This window comes from Oncorhynchus clarkii, chromosome 26 (assembly GCF_045791955.1).
Source record: "Oncorhynchus clarkii lewisi isolate Uvic-CL-2024 chromosome 26, UVic_Ocla_1.0, whole genome shotgun sequence".
NCBI lineage: Eukaryota > Metazoa > Chordata > Actinopteri > Salmoniformes > Salmonidae > Oncorhynchus > Oncorhynchus clarkii.
In genome coordinates this window covers 47,950,046-47,968,962 of record NC_092172.1, presented here as the reverse complement: position 1 = coordinate 47,968,962, position 18,917 = coordinate 47,950,046, and the positions used below count along the sequence as shown (strand labels likewise).

The following is an 18,917-nucleotide window of genomic DNA, read 5'->3' as shown; positions in this document are numbered from 1 at the left end:
AAGCATAATTCAACATTAAGATTTTTCATAATAGCAAACTAGGACTGGTGGTTCGGTTAGCTAAGCTAACGAGTCTGTTTGGTTACCGAGGCAACTACTGTAAACTTGCCCCACTGTTTCAAAGTGTACGATAAACACATTTCTACCTGGCAAATGTGTTCAATTATAGCCTTGGTATAAAAGGGATATAATGGAAGATAACGTGACTCCGTGGAAGTCGGTTCCTCTCGGTTACCGTGTCGTGGAAACACACCTTCCCACGTCGTTCATTATATTCTATAGAACACATAGTCCCTGGTTGATTATCCCTTACAATAACACTCAACACATCTCTATTGGTTGATTATCCCTTACATAACACTCAACACATCTCTATTGGTAAAGCAATAGATTCTGTGAATTATCTCAAACAAGTCATGACAAACAACACACTGTGGTGGTCTAGGGGCTGTGGTGGTCTGTGGTGGTCTAGGGGCTGTGGTGGGTGGTCTGTGGGCTGTGGTGGTCTAGGGGCTGTGGTGGTCTAGGGGCTGTGGTGGTCTAGGGGCTGTGGTGGTCTTGGGCTGTGGTGGTCTAGGGGCTGTGGTGGTCTAGGGGCTGTGGTGGTCTGTGGTGGTCTTGGGGCTGTGGTGGTCTTGGGGCTGTGGTGGTCTGGGGGCTGTGGTGGTCTAGGGGCTGTGGTGGTCTAGGGGCTGTGGTGGTCTTGGGCTGTGGTGGTCTAGGGGCTGTGGTGGTCTAGGGGCTGTGGTGGTCTGTGGTGGTCTTGGGGCTGTGGTGGTCTTGGGGCTGTGGTGGTCTGGGGGCTGTGGTGGTCTAGGGGCTGTGGTGGTCTAGGGGCTGTGGTGGTCTGTGGGATGTGGTGGTCTGGGGGCTGTGGTGGTCTGTGGTGGTCTGTGGGCTATGGTGGTCTGTGATGGTCTAGGGGCTGTGGTGGTCTGTGATGGTCTAGGGGCTGTGGTGGTCTGTGACGGTCTAGGGGCTGTGGTGGTCTGTGGTGGTCTAGGGGCTGTGGTGGTCTATGGGCTGTGGTTGTCTGGGGGCTGTGGTGGTCTGTGGGATGTGGTGGTCTGTGGGATGTGGTGGTCTGTGGGATGTGGTGGTCTGGGGGCTGTGGTGGTCTGTGATGGTCTAGGGGCTGTGGTGGTCTGTGGTTGTCTAGGGGCTGTGGTGGTCTATGGGCTGTGGTTGTCTGGGGGCTGTGGTGGTCTGGGGGCTGTGGTGGTCTAGGGGCTGTGGTGGGTGGTCTGGGGGCTGTGGTGGTCTGGGGGCTGTGGTGGTCTAGGGGCTGTGGTGGTCTGTGGGCTGTGGTGGTCTGGGGGCTGTGGTGGTCTAGGGGCTGTGGTGGTCTGAGGGCTGTGGTTGTCTGGGGGCTGTGATGGTCTGGGGGCTGTGATGGTCTGGGGGCTGTGGTGGTCTAGGGGCTGTGGTAGTCTGAGTCCTACCTTTCCCTGCAGAGGTCCCTGGATGAGTTTGGGGTACTTCTGTGTGGAGCTGTTCCCATGCCCCAACTTTCCGTAGTCCCCGTCTCCCCAACTGAACACCTCTCCCTCCGTGGTGAAGGCCAGTGTGTGTCCGTCCGAACCCTTCGATGACGTCACCTTTTTGATGGCGCGGTGAGGTTCAAAGGTCAGCTTCTTGAGAGACGATTGGTTGTTGGAGTCTCCCAGACCCAATCTGCCGTAGCTGCCTTTGCCACAGGCTCTGACAGAGCCGTCAGAAGAGATGACGAAGGTGCAATATTGGCCTGCCTCAATCTGACACAGACAGACAAGCACAGGGTTTAGGATTCACACTGGTCAATGGGCATTTCCTAACCATCTGACACAGACAAGCACAGGGTTTAGGATTCACACTGGTCAATGGGCATTTCCTAACCATCTGAGACAGACAGACAAGCACAGGGTTTAGGATTCACACTGGTCAATGGGCATTTCCTAACCATCTGACACAGACAAGCACAGGGTTTAGGATTCACACTGGTCAATGGGCATTTCCTAACCATCTGACACAGACAAGCACAGGGTTTAGGATTCACACTGGTCAATGGGCATTTCCTAACCATCTGACACAGACAAGCACAGGGTTTAGGATTCACACTGGTCAATGGGCATTTCCTAACCATCTGACACAGACAGACAAGCACAGGGTTTAGGATTCACACTGGTCAGCGTTAAGGAACACTGGTTTAAGACATTCAATATAGGCTTAGACGGTATACAGACAGTATAGTATAACTAGCTAGCCATTTCACACTGGTTACACTTGGACGGTATACCGACGGTATAGTATAACTAGCTAGCCATTTCACGCTGGTTACACTTGGACGGTATACCGACGGTATAGTATAACTAGCTAGCCATTTCACACTGGTTACACTTGGACGGTATACCGATAGTATAGTATAACTAGCTAGCCATTTCACACTGGTTACACTTGGACGGTATACTGATAGTATAGTATAACTAGCTAGCCATTTCACACTGGTTACACTTGGAAGGTATGCCGATAGGTTAGTATAACTAGCTAGCCATTTCACACTGGTTACACTTGGACGGTATACCGACGGTATAGTATAACTAGCTAGCCATTTCACACTGGTTACACTTGGACGGTATGCCGATAGGTTAGTATAACTAGCTAGCCATTTCACACTGGTTACACTTGGACGGTATACCGACAGTATAGTATAACTAGCTAGCCATTTCACACTGGTCACACTTGGAAGGTATACCGATAGTATAGTATAACTAGCTAGCCATTTCACACTGGTCACACTTGGAAGGTATACCGATAGTATAGTATAACTAGCTAGCCATTTCACACTGGTTACACTTGGACGGTATACCGACAGTATAGTATAACTAGCTAGCCATTTCACACTAGTTACACTTGGACGGTATACCGACAGTATAGTATAACTAGCTAGCCATTTCACACTGGTTACACTTGGACGGTATACCGACAGTATAGTATAACTAGCTAGCCATTTCACACTGGTTACACTTGGACGGTATACCGACAGTATAGTATAACTAGCTAGCCATTTCACACTGGTTACACTTGGACGGTATACCGACAGTATAGTATAACTAGCTAGCCATTTCACACTGGTTACACTTGGACGGTATACCGACAGTATAGTATAACTAGCTAGCCATTTCACACTGGTTACACTTGGACGGTATACCGACAGTATAGTATAACTAGCTAGCCATTTCACACTGGTTACACTTGGACGGTATACCGACAGTATAGTATAACTAGCTAGCCATTTCACACTGGTTACACTTGGACGGTATACCGACAGTATAGTATAACTAGCTAGCCATTTCACACTGGTTACACTTGGACGGTATACCGACAGTATAGTATAACTAGCTAGCCATTTCACACTGGTTACACTTGGACGGTATACCGATAGTATAGTATAACTAGCTAGCCAGAGGATGGTTTTTCCAATACCGTCAATAACGTAGAAATTATTTCTTCGATTTTTAATAAAAAAATGGAAATACATTTAAAAAAATTAGAAGCTACTTTTAATGTTAAATATCTGCAGTCGCCAGGTGTAATACGGAGATAAAGGAGACCGTGTTCTTAATTTCACCTGACACATCATTATCCATTCTGAAGCTTACCGGTAGTCCCACCCTGACCTTTGACCTGACCTCTTTATTATTTTGGTCGGGTCAGGGTGTGACGAGGGTGGTTTGTGTAGTTTTTGTATGTCTAGGGGGGTTTGTATATCTAGGGGGGTTTGTATGTCTAGGGGTTGTTGTATATCTAGGGGGTGTTGTATATCTAGGGGGTGTTGTATATCTAGGGGGTGTTGTATATCTAGGGGGTGTTGTATATCTAGGGGGTGTTGTATATCTAGGGGGTGTTGTATATCTAGGGGGTTTTGTATATCTAGGGGGTGTTGTATGTCTAGGGGGTTTTGTATGTCAAGGGGTTGTTGTATATCTAGGGGGTTTTGTATGTCTAGGGGGTTGTTGTATATCTAGGGGGTTTTGTATGTCATGGGGTTGTTGTATATCTAGGGGGTTTTGTATGTCTAGGGGGTTGTTGTATATCTAGGGGGTTTTGTATGTCTAGGGGGTTGTTGTATATCTAGGGGGTTGTTGTATATCTAGGGGGTTTTGTATGTCATGGGGTTGTTGTATATCTAGGGGGTTTTGTATGTCTAGGGGGTTGTTGTATATCTAGGGGGTTTTGTATGTCTAGGGGGTTGTTGTATATCTAGGGGGTTGTTGTATATCTAGGGGGTTTTGTATGTCATGGGGTTGTTGTATATCTAGGGGGTTTTGTATGTCTAGGGGGTTGTTGTATATCTAGGGGGGTTTGTATGTCTAGGGGTTGTTGTATATCTAGGGGGTTGTTGTATATCTAGGGGGTTGTTGTATATCTAGGGGGGTTTGTATGTCTAGGGGTTGTTGTATATCTAGGGGGTTGTTGTATATCTAGGGGGTTGTTGTATATCTAGGGGGGTTTTGTATATCTAGGGGGGTTTTGTATGTCTAGGGGTTGTTGTATATCTAGGGGGTTGTTGTATATCTAGGGGGTTTTGTATGTCTAGGGGTTGTTGTATATCTAGGGGGTTGTTGTATATCTAGGGGGTTTTGTATGTCTAGGGGTTGTTGTATATCTAGGGGGTTGTTGTATATCTAGGGGGTTGTTGTATATCTAGGGGGGTTTTGTATGTCTAGGGGTTGTTGTATATCTAGGGGGGTTTGTATGTCTAGGGGTTGTTGTATATCTAGGGGGGTTTGTATGTCTAGGGGTTGTTGTATATCTAGGGGGGTTTGTATGTCTAGGGGTTGTTGTATATCTAGGGGGTTGTTGTATATCTAGGGGGTTTTTGTATTGTCTAGGGGGTTTTGTATTGTCTAGGGGGTTTTGTATGTCTAGGGGTTGTTGTATATCTAGGGGTTGTTGTATATCTAGGGGTTGTTGTATATCTAGGGGGTTTTGTATGTCTAGGGGTTGTTGTATATCTAGGATGGTTTGTATGTCTAGGGGTTGTTGTATATCTAGGGGGGTTTGTATGTCTAGGGGTTGTTGTATATCTAGGGGGGTTTTGTATGTCTAGGGGTTGTTGTATATCTAGGGGGTTTTTGTATTGTCTAGGGGGTTTTGTATGTCATGGGGTTGTTGTATATCTAGGGGGGTTTTGTATTGTCTAGGGGTTGTTGTATATCTAGGTGGGTTTTGTATGTCTAGGGGTTGTTGTATATCTAGGGGGTTTTTGTATGTCTAGGGGTTGTTGTATATCTAGGGGGGTTTTGTATGTCTAGGGGTTGTTGTATATCTAGGGGGTTTTTGTATTGTCTAGGGGGTTTTGTATGTCATGGGGTTGTTGTATATCTAGGGGGGTTTTGTATGTCTAGGGGTTGTTGTATATCTAGGGGGGTTTTGTATGTCTAGGGGTTGTTGTATATCTAGGGGGTTTTGTATATCTAGGGGGGTTTTGTATGTCTAGGGGTTGTTGTATATCTAGGGGGTTTTGTATGTCTAGGGGTTGTTGTATATCTAGGGGGTTTTGTATTGTCTAGGGGGTTTTGTATGTCTAGGGGTTGTTGTATATCTAGGGGGTTTTTGTATATCTAGGGGTTGTTGTATATCTAGGGGGGTTTTGTATTGTCTAGGGGGTTTTGTATGTCTAGGGGTTGTTGTATACCTAGGGGGGTTTTGTATGTCTAGGGGTTGTTGTATATCTAGGGGGTTTTGTATGTCTAGGGGTTGTTGTATATCTAGGGGGTTTTGTATTGTCTAGGGGGTTTTGTATGTCTAGGGGTTGTTGTATATCTAGGGGGTTTTTGTATATCTAGGGGTTGTTGTATATCTAGGGGGGTTTTGTATTGTCTAGGGGGTTTTGTATGTCATGGGGTTGTTGTATATCTAGGTGTTTCTATGTCTATGGTAGCCTAGATTGGTTCCCAATCAGAGGCAGCTGTTTATCGTTGTCTCTGATTGGGGACCATATTTAGGTAGCCATATTCCTTGGGTATTTTGTGGGTTATTGTCTATGTGTAGTTAGTTGCCTGTCAGCACTTGCTTTTGTAGCTTCACGTTCGTTTTGTTATTTTGTTAATAAGTGTTGTTCGTTTAATTAAAAGAAGAATGTCTTCTAATCACGCTGCGCCTTGGTCTCCTCGTTATGACGAACGTGACACCCGGAGCCTTGTGAGCAATCGTGTATATTAACCCTGGTTTGCTGATACTATGTACTGGCCATTGAGGGGCTTTGAAACCACCGGTCGGCCATATTGGTTCTCCCCAGTAGGAGCAGTCCTCCATAGGAATGGATAGAACTCTATGTGGACAAAACCACATGTGTATTTAAGTATTTTTCTGTTGTATTGGAGACAGTAACATTAGCCCTCTCCAAAAAATATATTTTTATTTTATTTTAAAATGTTATGTTTAGCTTTTAGTGTTAAAAGTATGCATTAAGGTGTCTGTAATGGAATAAATGTGTTGAAAATGAATAAAGACATTTATAAATGCATTTCTATAGCTTTACAATCTTTTTTTTTTTACAACGGAGGAGGAGTACCAAGATGGCTGCCCTGTGGCTTCAATACAGCACCCCCTGTCAGTCATCCAGGGTTTATACACATCATTGCTTGTGAGTCACTCGCCAGGCTATCTAGTTGCAGTATGTAATCCACAACTAAATGTTTTCCGGCTAGATATCTTATAATTATTAAGTTAACTGTCTGAAATGTGCTCAATGCTCTGTGCATTTGGTTTGCTAATTTAGTAGCTCGTTAGCTATCTAGCTAAGCGGTTAGTTTCTTCTACAATCAAGCTTCACTTGGTAACAGCAGAGAATCAAGAGGATCAAGTGGATGTTGATTATGCCCACACCTCTCTGATTCAGAGGGGTTGGGTTAAATGAGGAAGACGTGGATGTTGATTATGCCCCCCCCCGCACCTCTCTGATTCAGAGGGGTTGGGTTAAATGCTTAGACACATTTCAGTTGAATGCGTTCAGTTGTACAACTGACTAGGTATCCCCCCCCTTTCTGTCTAATATAGGTTTTGTGCGTGCAGCAAACTGTGAGTACCATTTTTGCCTAACTTTATGAGCTAGGACGTCTGTCCTGAAAATTGTCTATGTCAAATACTGTATAAAATGTTCACAATGCACTCGTTAGCATTTGGTTAGCATTCTCTATGGGATTTTAAATGTACTTGTTAGCATTGCTAACCTTTCGGATTACAGAAGCTCAGTGGGGTTTGAAAATTGTGCCCATTTTGTTCATTGCCGGTTTTACCGAATATCCCGGTATTACCGAATATCCCGGTATTACCGAATATCCCGGTATTACCGAATATCCCGGTATTACCGAATATCCCGGTATTACCGAATATCCCGGTATGGCACAAGATCGGCTTGAGGGTATGACAATCCGAATACCGCCCAAGCTTAATGTAATATCTCAATAACCAACCATGAATACCGCCCAAGCTTAATGTAATATCTCAATAACCAACCATGATTGGGGAACAGAAGATGGGAAGCACAGAGTGAACTTTACTTTTTAATCCATGAAAGCCACTCTTCACGCTCCAATGGATTTTCACTCTGTCTCTTCTTTAAGGTCTCCTCTCAGAACTAGGCTACACTAGCTAACTTCTCCAGAGACGTAATACCGAGGGGAATCAGCTTTCCTTATAAACCAGTGGTTGTCAAACCCCTCTGGGCCCCCCCCCCCACACGAGCCCTTCCATATATTTTAACTAATTCAGAGCTATCCCACCTGATTCAACTAATCGTCAACTAATCGTCAACTAATCATCAAGTCCTTGATTAGATCAGGTGACCTAATTCAAGGACACAACAAAAATTGTGAAACGTCTGGAGGTTCACCCGAGAAGAGCTTTGAGAACCACTGGCTTTAAAAAAATAAAAAGACAAACAGGAAATGACACACAAACACACCTTTGGAGACCTGTGGTCTCTTACCGTCTGTGCGTCGGCGAAGCTGGGTGCCAACTTGGGCTGCAGGATCTTCTCCTGTGTTCCCTCCACCAGCTGGTGGGAGCTGTTACTGCCCCAGACGTACACCTCACACGTCTCTGACAGCATGGGAGCCTCGCCGCTCTGGAGGCTGTCTGGGCTGGCACAGGTACGGGAGTAGTCTGACGCCATCCTGCACACCTGGGAGGAAGTAGTGCTTAACTTGAGAAGGCTACCTACCTACATGTAAACCTTCGTAACCCATACATATCACATTCATAAGCAGTATAAAAGCTTTTCAGAAGATAATTTATTTTTTATAAACGTAAATTGACCTGTAAAAAAAAACTGTATTTGAGTTGATATTTTACCTCTTCGAACAGACAGAGAGCTGCTTCATACAAAGAGCACAGCCCGTCTGATGTCCGCGTCGGTTCCCTCCACTGACTCCTGTCTGCTGACGAGCCCTGGTCGAGAGTCAGGAGACATCAGATACACAGTCAGCCACAGAGACATATAGGGAGACATCAGATACACAGTCAGCCACAGAGACCTATAGGGAGACATCAGATACAGTCAGACATCACAGATACACAGTCAGCCACAGAGACATATAGGGAGACATCAGATACACAGTCAGCCACAGAGACATATAGGGAGACATCAGATACACAGTCAGCCACAGAGACATATAGGGAGACATCACAGATACACAGTCAGCCACAGAGACATATAGGGAGACATCACAGATACACAGTCAGCCACAGAGACATATAGGGAGACATCACAGATACACAGTCAGCCACAGAGACATATAGGGAGACATCACAGATACACAGTCAGCCACAGAGACATATAGGGAGACATCACAGATACACAGTCAGCCACAGAGACATATAGGGAGACATCACAGATACACAGTCAGCCACAGAGACATATAGGGAGACATCAGATACACAGTCAGCCACAGAGACATATAGGGAGACATCACAGATACACAGTCAGCCACAGAGACATATAGGGAGACATCACAGATACACAGTCAGCCACAGAGACATATAGGGAGACATCAGATACACAGTCAGCCACAGAGACATATAGGGAGACATCACAGATACACAGTCAGCCACAGAGACATGTAGGGAGACATCACAGATACACAGTCAGCCACAGAGACATATAGGGAGACATCACAGATACACAGTCAGCCACAGAGACATATAGGGAGACATCACAGATACACAGTCAGCCACAGAGACATATAGGGAGACATCACAGATACACAGTCAGCCACAGAGACATATAGGGAGACATCAGATACACAGTCAGCCACAGAGACCTATAGGGAGACATCAGATACAGTCAGACATCACAGATACACAGTCAGCCACAGAGACATATAGGGAGACATCAGATACACAGTCAGCCACAGAGACATATAGGGAGACATCAGATACACAGTCAGCCACAGAGACATATAGGGAGACATCACAGATACACAGTCAGCCACAGAGACATATAGGGAGACATCACAGATACACAGTCAGCCACAGAGACATATAGGGAGACATCACAGATACACAGTCAGCCACAGAGACATATAGGGAGACATCACAGATACACAGTCAGCCACAGAGACATATAGGGAGACATCACAGATACACAGTCAGCCACAGAGACATATAGGGAGACATCACAGATACACAGTCAGCCACAGAGACATATAGGGAGACATCAGATACACAGTCAGCCACAGAGACATATAGGGAGACATCACAGATACACAGTCAGCCACAGAGACATATAGGGAGACATCACAGATACACAGTCAGCCACAGAGACATATAGGGAGACATCAGATACACAGTCAGCCACAGAGACATATAGGGAGACATCACAGATACACAGTCAGCCACAGAGACATGTAGGGAGACATCACAGATACACAGTCAGCCACAGAGACATATAGGGAGACATCACAGATACACAGTCAGCCACAGAGACATATAGGGAGACATCACAGATACACAGTCAGCCACAGAGACATGTAGGGAGACATCACAGATACACAGTCAGCCACAGAGACATATAGGGAGACATCACAGATACACAGTCAGCCACAGAGACATATAGGGAGACATCACAGATACACAGTCAGCCACAGAGACATATAGGGAGACATCAGATACACAGTCAGCCACAGAGACATGTAGCCATGTTTTAGGCTGGGTTTCTGTATACAGCACTTTGTGACATCAGCTGATGTACGAAGGGCTTTATGAATAGATTTGATTGGTTGTTTATAGGACTCTTACCAGGGAACGTCTCATCTGCATGAGGATGTTCATGAAGCAGTCGTATCCAATCAGCCCTTCCTGGTTCAGCAGACACGCCTTCATCTTCTCCTTCTCCATGGTGCTGACCACGGCGGACGCCACCAGGGCCATCTCCACCCACTCCAGAAGGTACCTCAGGGACCCCCTCTGGGCAGCCAGGCCCAGCAACAGCTCCGACGCCAGCCTCCGACCCAGGACGTCCGCCCCGGAGTTTGGCATGGTCACTCCCTTGAGGAAAGCGGTGACCTGGGTCAGGCAGTCCAGACCCATAGGGGGGATCTTACTCTCGTTGGCCAGGGAGAGGGGCGGCAGGGACGAGACCACGTCCATGGCCGTGTGGATGACGTCGTTACAGAGGTTGAGTCCTCCGGGGCCCGGCGGCGGCATCAACCAGCTCTGCCGGAGCAGAGCGAACAGCAGACTGAGGCCCGTTCGGACCCCCATCTCGATCAGAGCATCGGTGCTGGACCGCGGCCGCTCGCTGACAGAGTGCAGATCGGACGATCCGGAGTTGTTGTCGGGCGAGTGCTGCTGCTGCTTGACTTTGCCCTTGTCGTGGTACTTGTTGGACAGAGCGAAGAAGATCCTCTGGAGGACCAGCAGGCGTTTGCGTAGAGCGGAGGCGAAGGGAGAGTCGGAACACACCATCTTGGCCAACGCCATCTGGCTGCTGAGGAGGGCGTCTAGGTAGTGTTCCTGTTCATCGCTGGACAGGGACTCACGCTCAAAGTCTGGCAGCTGGGGTCCCTTCAGACACAACACCTGAGGACACAGCATTGATATTAGGCCGATGTAGTGTGTGTGTGGTGATGATGTGTTAGCTATGTGATGTTTTCACTGTGGGCCTCGTTAAACCTTTTATTCTGATCCCAGATCTGTTTGTGTTCAGGACCAAACAGATGTTGGTCATGACAGAGACTGACAAGGAGTTGGTATGATAGTATAAACAAACTGGCACTCAGGATTAGCGATGACATATAGAGCTTGTGACGCAAAACTACATTTCTGCGCAATGCAGACAATAAAGTATTGGCTGTGTCGCGATATGGCCTCTACACAGAGAAGCCGAGTTCCATTTGGTACACACAGACATTAACTCAATCTCATTCTGCTCCCACCTGCTGGGGAAGGACGACCACCTCTTTGTTGGTGAGCAGCTTGGAGTAGAGCACGGACACGCCCTCCCGCGTGGAGATGGACTCGCTGTCGTCCGTGATCCACGAGCCGTTCAGGTGCTCCAGCCATTTGAGCTTCACTGGAGGAATCATCAGGGCCATGATGTCACTCTGCTGCCATTAGTCCTGGGAGGACAGGGGGACAGATATTAACGAGGCCTAACCATTAAGAAAGGGAAACAATCATAGGAACAACAATAAGCTATGACATAACCAGACAGACAGAGGAGAGACATGTTAACATCAACCAGACAGAAAGAGATATATTAACATCAACCAGACAGACAGAGGAGAGACATGTTAACATCAACCAGACAGAAAGAGATATATTAACATCAACCAGACAGACAGAGGAGAGACATGTTAACATCAACCAGACAGAAAGAGATATATTAACATCAACCAGACAGACAGAGGAGAGACATGTTAACATCAACCAGACAGACAGAGGAGAGACATGTTAACATCAACCAGACAGACAGAGATATATTAACATCAACCAGACAGACAGAGGAGAGACATGTTAACATCAATCAGACAGACAGAGGAGATACATATTAACTTCAACCAGACAGACAGAGGAGACATATTAACATCAACCAGACAGACAGAGGAGAGACATGTTAACATCAATCAGACAGACAGAGGAGAGACATTTTAACATCAACCAGACAGACAGAGGAGAGACATATTAACATCAACCAGACAGACAGAGATATATTAACATCAACCAGACAGACAGAGATATATTAACATCAACCAGACAGACAGAGGAGAGACATATTAACATCAACCAGACAGACAGAGGAGAGATATATTAACAATCAACCAGACAGATATACAGAGGAGACATATTAACATCAACCAGACAGACAGAGGAGAGACATGTTAACATCAATCAGACAGACAGAGGAGAGACATTTTAACATCAACCAGACAGACAGAGGAGAGACATATTAACATCAACCAGACAGACAGAGGAGAGACATATTAACATCAACCAGACAGACAGAGGAGAGACATATTAACATCAACCAGACAGACAGAGGAGAGATATATTAACATCAACCAGACAGTCAGATATACAGAGCATTCGGAAAGTATTCAGACCCCTTAACTTTTTCCACATTTTGTTACGTTACAGCCTTATTCTAAAATGTATTAAATAAAAAACACGTCCTCAATCTACACACATAATGACAAAAAAGTATTCAGACCCTTTGCTATGAGTCTTGAAATTGAGCTCAGGTGCATCCTGTTTCCATTGATCACCTTTGAGATGTTTTCTCCAACTTGATTGGAGTCCTCCTGTGGTAAATTCAATTGATTGGACATGATTTGGAATGTCTATATGAGGTCCCACAGTTGACAGTGCATGTCAGAGCAAAAACCAAGACATGAGGTCAAAGGAATTGTCCGTAGAGCTCCGAGACAGGATTGTGTCGTGGCACAGATCTAGGGAAGGGTACCAAAAAATGGCTGCAGCATTGAAGGTCCCCTAGAACACAGTGGCCTCCTTCATTCTTAAATAGAAGAAGTTAGGAACCACCAAGATTCTTCCTAGAGCTGTCCGCCCGGCCAAACTGAGCAATCGGAGGAGAAGGGCCTTGAACAGGGGGTTGACCAAGAACCTAATGGTCACTGACAGAGCTCCAGAGTTCCAAGATTAAACACTTTGGCCTGAATGCCAAGCGTCACGTCTGGAGGAAACCTGGCACCATCACTACGGTGAAGCATGGTGGTGGCAGCATCATGCTGTGGGGAAGGTTTTTCAGCGGCAGGGACTGTGAGACTAGTCATGATGGACAGTCTTACTGAGAGTTGTGGCTGCTTTGCGTGGTGTATTGTTGTCTCTACCTTCTTGCCCGTTGTGCTGTTGTCTCTGCCAAACAATGTTTCTACCCTGTTTTGTGCTGCTACCATGTTGTGTTGCTACCATGTTGTGTTGCTACCATGTTGTGTTGCTACCATGTTGTGCTGCTACCATGTTGTGTTGCTACCATGTGGCTGTCATGTTGTGTTGCTACCATGTTGTGCTGCTACCATGTTGCTGTCATGTTGTGTTGCTACCATGTTGTTGTCATGTTGTGTTGCTAACATGTTGTTGTCATGTTGTGTTGCTACCATGTTGTTGTCATGTTGTGTTGCTACCATGTTGTTGTCATGTTGTGTTGCTACCATGTTGTTGTCATGTTGTGTTGCTACCATGTTGTGCTGCTACCATGTTGTGTTGCTACCATGTTGTGCTGCTACCATGTTGTGTTGCTACCATGTTGCTGTCATGTTGTGTTGCTACCATGTTGTGCTGCTACCATGTTGCTGTCATGTTGTGTTGCTACCATGTTGTTGTCATGTTGTGTTGCTAACATGTTGTTGTCATGTTGTGTTGCTACCATGTTGTTGTCATGTTGTGTTGCTACCATGTTGTTGTCATGTTGTGTTGCTACCATGTTGTTGTCATGTTGTGTTGCTACCATGTTGTTGTCATGTCGTGTTGCTACCATGTTGTTGTCATGTTGTGTTGCTAACATGCTGTTGTCATGTTGTGATGCTACCATGTTGTTGTCATGTTGTGTTGCTACCATGTTGTTGTCATGTTGTGTTGCTACCATGTTGTTGTCATATTGTGTTGCTAAAATGCTGTGTTGTCATGTTGTGTTGCTACCATGTTGTTGTCATGTTGTGTTGCTAACATGCTGTTGTCATGTTGTGTTGCTAACATGCAGTTGTCATGTTGTGATGCTACCATGTTGTTGTCATGTTGCTACCATGTTGTTGTCATGTTGTGTTGCTAAAATGCTGTGTTGTCATTTGTTGCTGCCATGCTATGTGGTTGTCTTAGGTCTCTCTTTATGTAGTGTTGTGTCTCTCTTGTCCTGATGTGTGTTTTGTCCTATATTTATATTTATTTTATTTTTAATCACACATCCTCGCAGGAGGCCTTTTACCTTTTGGTAGGCCGATTTGTTCTTAACTGATTTGCCTAGTTAAATAAAAAGGTTAAATATTTTTAGGAAAACCTAAAACACTGCTCCAGAGCGCTCAGGACCTCAGACAGGGCCAAAGGTTCACCTTCTAACAGGACAACGACCCTAAGCACACAGCCAAGACATCGCAGGAGTGGCTTCAGGACAAGTCTCTGAATGTCCTGGAGTGGCCCTGCCAGAGTCCGGACTTGAACCAGATCGAACATCTCTGGAGAGACCTGAAAATAGCTGTGCAGCAATGCTCCCCATCCAACCTGACAGAGCTTGAGAGGATCTGCAGAGAAGAATGGGATAAACTCCCCAAATACAGGTGTGCCAAGCTTGTGGCGTCATACCCAAGAGAAAGGTGCTTCAACACTGAGTAAAGTACTGAGTAAAGGGTCTGAATACTTATGTCCAAAGAGGCGAAGGTTGAGAGCCATGCGTCCTCCAAAACGTGACATATAGACATCAACCAGACAGATAGACAGAGGAGAGATATTAGACCGTCAGGACAGGAGACGGGGCTTTGTTACAGCTGACAGATAGAAGATATCAGACCGTCAGGACAGGAGACGGGGCTTTGTCACAGCTGACAGAAGATATTAGAGGGGGAGATATTAACCATTGAGACAGGGGTGGGAAACAATCATTGAGACCATTTGATATGGTGGCTGTGAGAAGAAGGACCACAACAGAAAATAACAAGCATGTCGTCTGGTGCCAATAGTCCAGTAAGGACAGGATGGGTGACTACCATCGAGGATGAGACGACACTGTTTGGTTGCCCTGAGAGGAACAATTCAATTCACAACAGGAAATGAAACAAGCCAGTGTGTCAATTAAACAACTATTGATCACACTGACCACATTCTGCTTCTGGAACTACGCTATAGATCTAACATGTAACATGTCCTCGGAACTCCAACATGTCCGTCCTCGGAACTCCAACATGTCTGTCCTCGGAACTCCAACATGTCTGTCCTCGGAACTCCAACATGTCTGTCCTCACAACTCCAACATGTCCTCACAACTCCGACATGTCCTCACAACTCCGACGTGTCCTCGGAACTCCGACGTGTCCTCACAACTCCGACATGTCCTCACAACTCCAACACGTCTGTCCTCGGAACTCCAACACGTCTGTCCTCGGAACTCCAACACGTCTGTCCTCGGAACTCCAACACGTCTGTCCTCGGAACTCCAACACGTCTGTCCTCGGAACTCCAACACGTCTGTCCTCGGAGCTCCAACATGTCTGTCCTCGGAACTCCAACATGTCTGTCCTCGGAACTCCAACATGTCCTCACAACTCCAACATGTCCTCACAACTCCAACATGTCCTCACAACTCCGACGTGTCCTCGGAACTCCGACATGTCCTCACAACTCCAACATGTCCTCACAACTCCAACATGTCCTCAGAACTAAAACATGTCCTCACAACTCCAACGTGTCCTCGGAACTCCAACACGTCCTCACAACTCCAACGTGTCCTCGGAACTCCAACACGTCCTCGGAACTCCAACACGTCCTCGGAACTCCAACACGTCCTCGGAACTCCAACACGTCCTCACAACTCCAACACGTCCTCACAACTCCAACACGTCCTCACAACTCCAACATGTCCTCACAACTCCAACATGTCCTCACAACTCCAACATGTCCTCACAACTCCAACATGTCCTCACAACTCCAACTAGACCCATTGATATGATGTATGACTTGTAAAACAGTTAGCTAGCCTAACACTGCGCTCCAATTACTACAGATGGCAATCCCCAATACTCCTCGGGGGAAGATTTACCAACATGCTGTCGGCCTAATCCATGGAGCCAATGTAATGACCTAATTTTGCTGGAAGTAACGGTGTCATCGCATATTCCCCAACGACCTAGGTGTAAACGTTTCAGATCATTCCAATTACACAGGATAACAGTAGTAAACATAGACCTACATGTGCTTCTGCCACAGATACTCTCAGTTCTCGCAGGATAGGCTTATTTACACCAGCGGACCAATCAGCCAGTACACATCAGCACAGCAGTCATAGCCTGCATGAACTATCGCAGGGAAGCAACACACGTTGGGGAAGCAACATGGAGAGAAACATGCGGAAGGCCTAGACAACAAAATGAGGCTGTAATATTTCAACAGCACTTACTATTGGATTATGAACCTGTTTCATCTGGAGGGGGGGGGGAATAGGTCACCTGATACCGAGTGTAGAAGAAGAAAGGTTTTCGCCTTCCCTTCTGGCTTGTCTATTACATCTCGGCTATTCCCTCACCCCCCCCCCCCCCCTCTTCACTCATACCAGCAGGCCTAGTTGTTAGCTACCTTTCGTCATTATACACTATGCAATACAAATAACTGAATGTTAGTAGTACCATAGGTTAAACATGCATTCGACAACCATGAAATCTTGCAACAACAGCTGTAAACATTGATTTCACTGTCCACAGCTATGGTGATGCTTAATGCCTAACGGTCTGGAAGTGGCCATGGCACTACACAGTGACAATGCATTTCCTACGTGCGTTTTATAGAAGGATTGATCTCTCTCTCTTGTTGCACAATCATTTTTGTATGCCGGGCGGCAGGTAGCCTCTCGTGGTTAAGAACGTTTGGGCCAGTAACCCAAAGGTAGCTGGTTCAAAACCATAAGCTGACTAGTTGAACAATCTGTCAATGTTCCCTTGAGCAAGACACTTAACCCTAATTGCTCCTGTAAATCACTCTGGATAAGTTCATCTGCTAAATTACTCAAATTCTGATATATATTTTTTTATGTACAGCTTTCACCATGCTATATTGAGCTCAAGAAGAAGGGCACCTGCATTATCGACAATCTCATTAGCAGGCGTGCTATGTCTGCCTGCTGCATTACTGAACATACAAGATTGACATAAAGTGAATTGCTTTGACAGCTGTCTGTCATATTATAAATCGTACTGTGTAATCAGTAGGTGCCCAGTGACAGCCTCAGGTGAGTAAGGCCAGCAAGGTGGAATACTGTAAATTGTCATAGTAAGCAATACAGTGTTGATATACTGTAAACTCAGCTAGCTACTTCAGCTAACTAGCTAGCTACTAAATACTTGCCTATGATAGATAAACAGTAAGGTAGGCAAATCAGCTGGCTAGCTAGCTTCACTAATTGCACAAACTAGCTAGCTAGTAGCTAACGTTAGCGGGCTAACTAACACATTCCACATCTCTAACCTACCTAGCTTTAACAGACTATGCACAAAAACAACATAAATGCTATTTGTTATTGGTAAACTAGCTTGACTAATATATACACCAGACACGGAATATGTTAGACTGACATGACACAGCTGGATAGTAAGGTACGCTAACAGACTAGCTACTGTAGCTACCATCGCATGGAACTAGCTACAATTCAACTAGTCTACTAGGCCTGTGTTGTTAGCTACATAGGCCATAATCAAAATAATTCACTCACTAGCATGCTGGCTAAGTTTATTACAGCGTTGTTACACACTAACAGTTAGCTAACTACTGTTATGTTGTAAACTGGTGCTGAAGCACAACATAAAGCTAATGCTAGCAGGCTACCGATGCTAACCAACAGAATCCACTTTGCTGTTAGCTAGCTAGGTAGCTAGATAGCTGAAAGCAACTCATACAGATGTAGGTACATGGCAAACACAGGCTACGGCTAGCTAATTGGCCATCAAAGATACAGATAAGCAAGACCGGCACTGTTTTTTGCAATAGTAAAATGAATTGTAGGAAAAGTATTGACATTGCATTGAAGCTAAACACATAGAAAGGCCAAGCTAGCTAGCCTAGCTGGGTACTGTAGCTTACCATCAACTGTCAAAAGGGGCCTTCACTGTGGCACGTCAATACACTTCATTGCAATAACAAAAGGTTTCTGCAACCGCAGAACGTATAGGTTTGTGTATCCCCGTAAGTGTATTTGTGGGTTTTTGATAAGGTGTCGTTAGTTACAACAACAACAACAAAAAGGCTGCCAGTCAGAAGTTCCTTTCTTCCCACCTTCTCGTTTCTGGCTGCAACTTCCACTGCATTGGATCCAGATGAGAGGTTCACTCCCAACCCTTTTCCTTCAGCCCCAGACCTGGGCTGCAGTGACGCGTCTGTCTGTCGTGTTGTGTTGAACTCCTACAGTCAGTTATAGGCTTAGCTTCTGACTGACCGCAGGCATGAAAACAGGAGGAACATGCATTCATTTCAATATGAAACGGTCAATTCCAATGGTTAACAGAAATTATTTTTGTCTATAATGTTAAAAAAAAAAAAAAAAAAATGTTTCTTTTTTTTTAAGGAGTGGGGAAGTACCAGTCCTTTCGTAATTTTTTGGGGCAGATGTATTGAAGAGATAGTAAAGTGTTGGAAGTCTAAGATAGGGGAGGGGGAGTCTAAGGGCAGGGGGTCGGATTCGAACCCATGCCGACTCTTGTTGTGCAAGAATTTCAATATTG

General features: G+C 45.6%; 1 protein-coding gene across 1 annotated transcript in view; it reads right to left on the bottom strand.

Moving 5' to 3' along the window:
* LOC139385215 (probable E3 ubiquitin-protein ligase HERC1) overlaps positions 1-18,596 on the bottom strand; it is a 230,863-nt gene extending 212,267 nt beyond the window's left edge. The window contains exons 1-6 of the mRNA XM_071130328.1: positions 18,280-18,596; positions 11,421-11,603; positions 10,282-11,064; positions 8,338-8,433; positions 7,973-8,167; positions 1,443-1,754 (exon numbers count right to left, since the gene is read on the bottom strand). Of these exons, the coding sequence (XP_070986429.1) occupies positions 1,443-1,754; positions 7,973-8,167; positions 8,338-8,433; positions 10,282-11,064; positions 11,421-11,579 (1,545 nt within the window). The 5' untranslated portion in view covers positions 11,580-11,603; positions 18,280-18,596. The remainder of the gene's footprint in view (positions 1-1,442; positions 1,755-7,972; positions 8,168-8,337; positions 8,434-10,281; positions 11,065-11,420; positions 11,604-18,279) is intronic.
* Between the last annotated feature and the right edge of the window lie 321 nt (positions 18,597-18,917).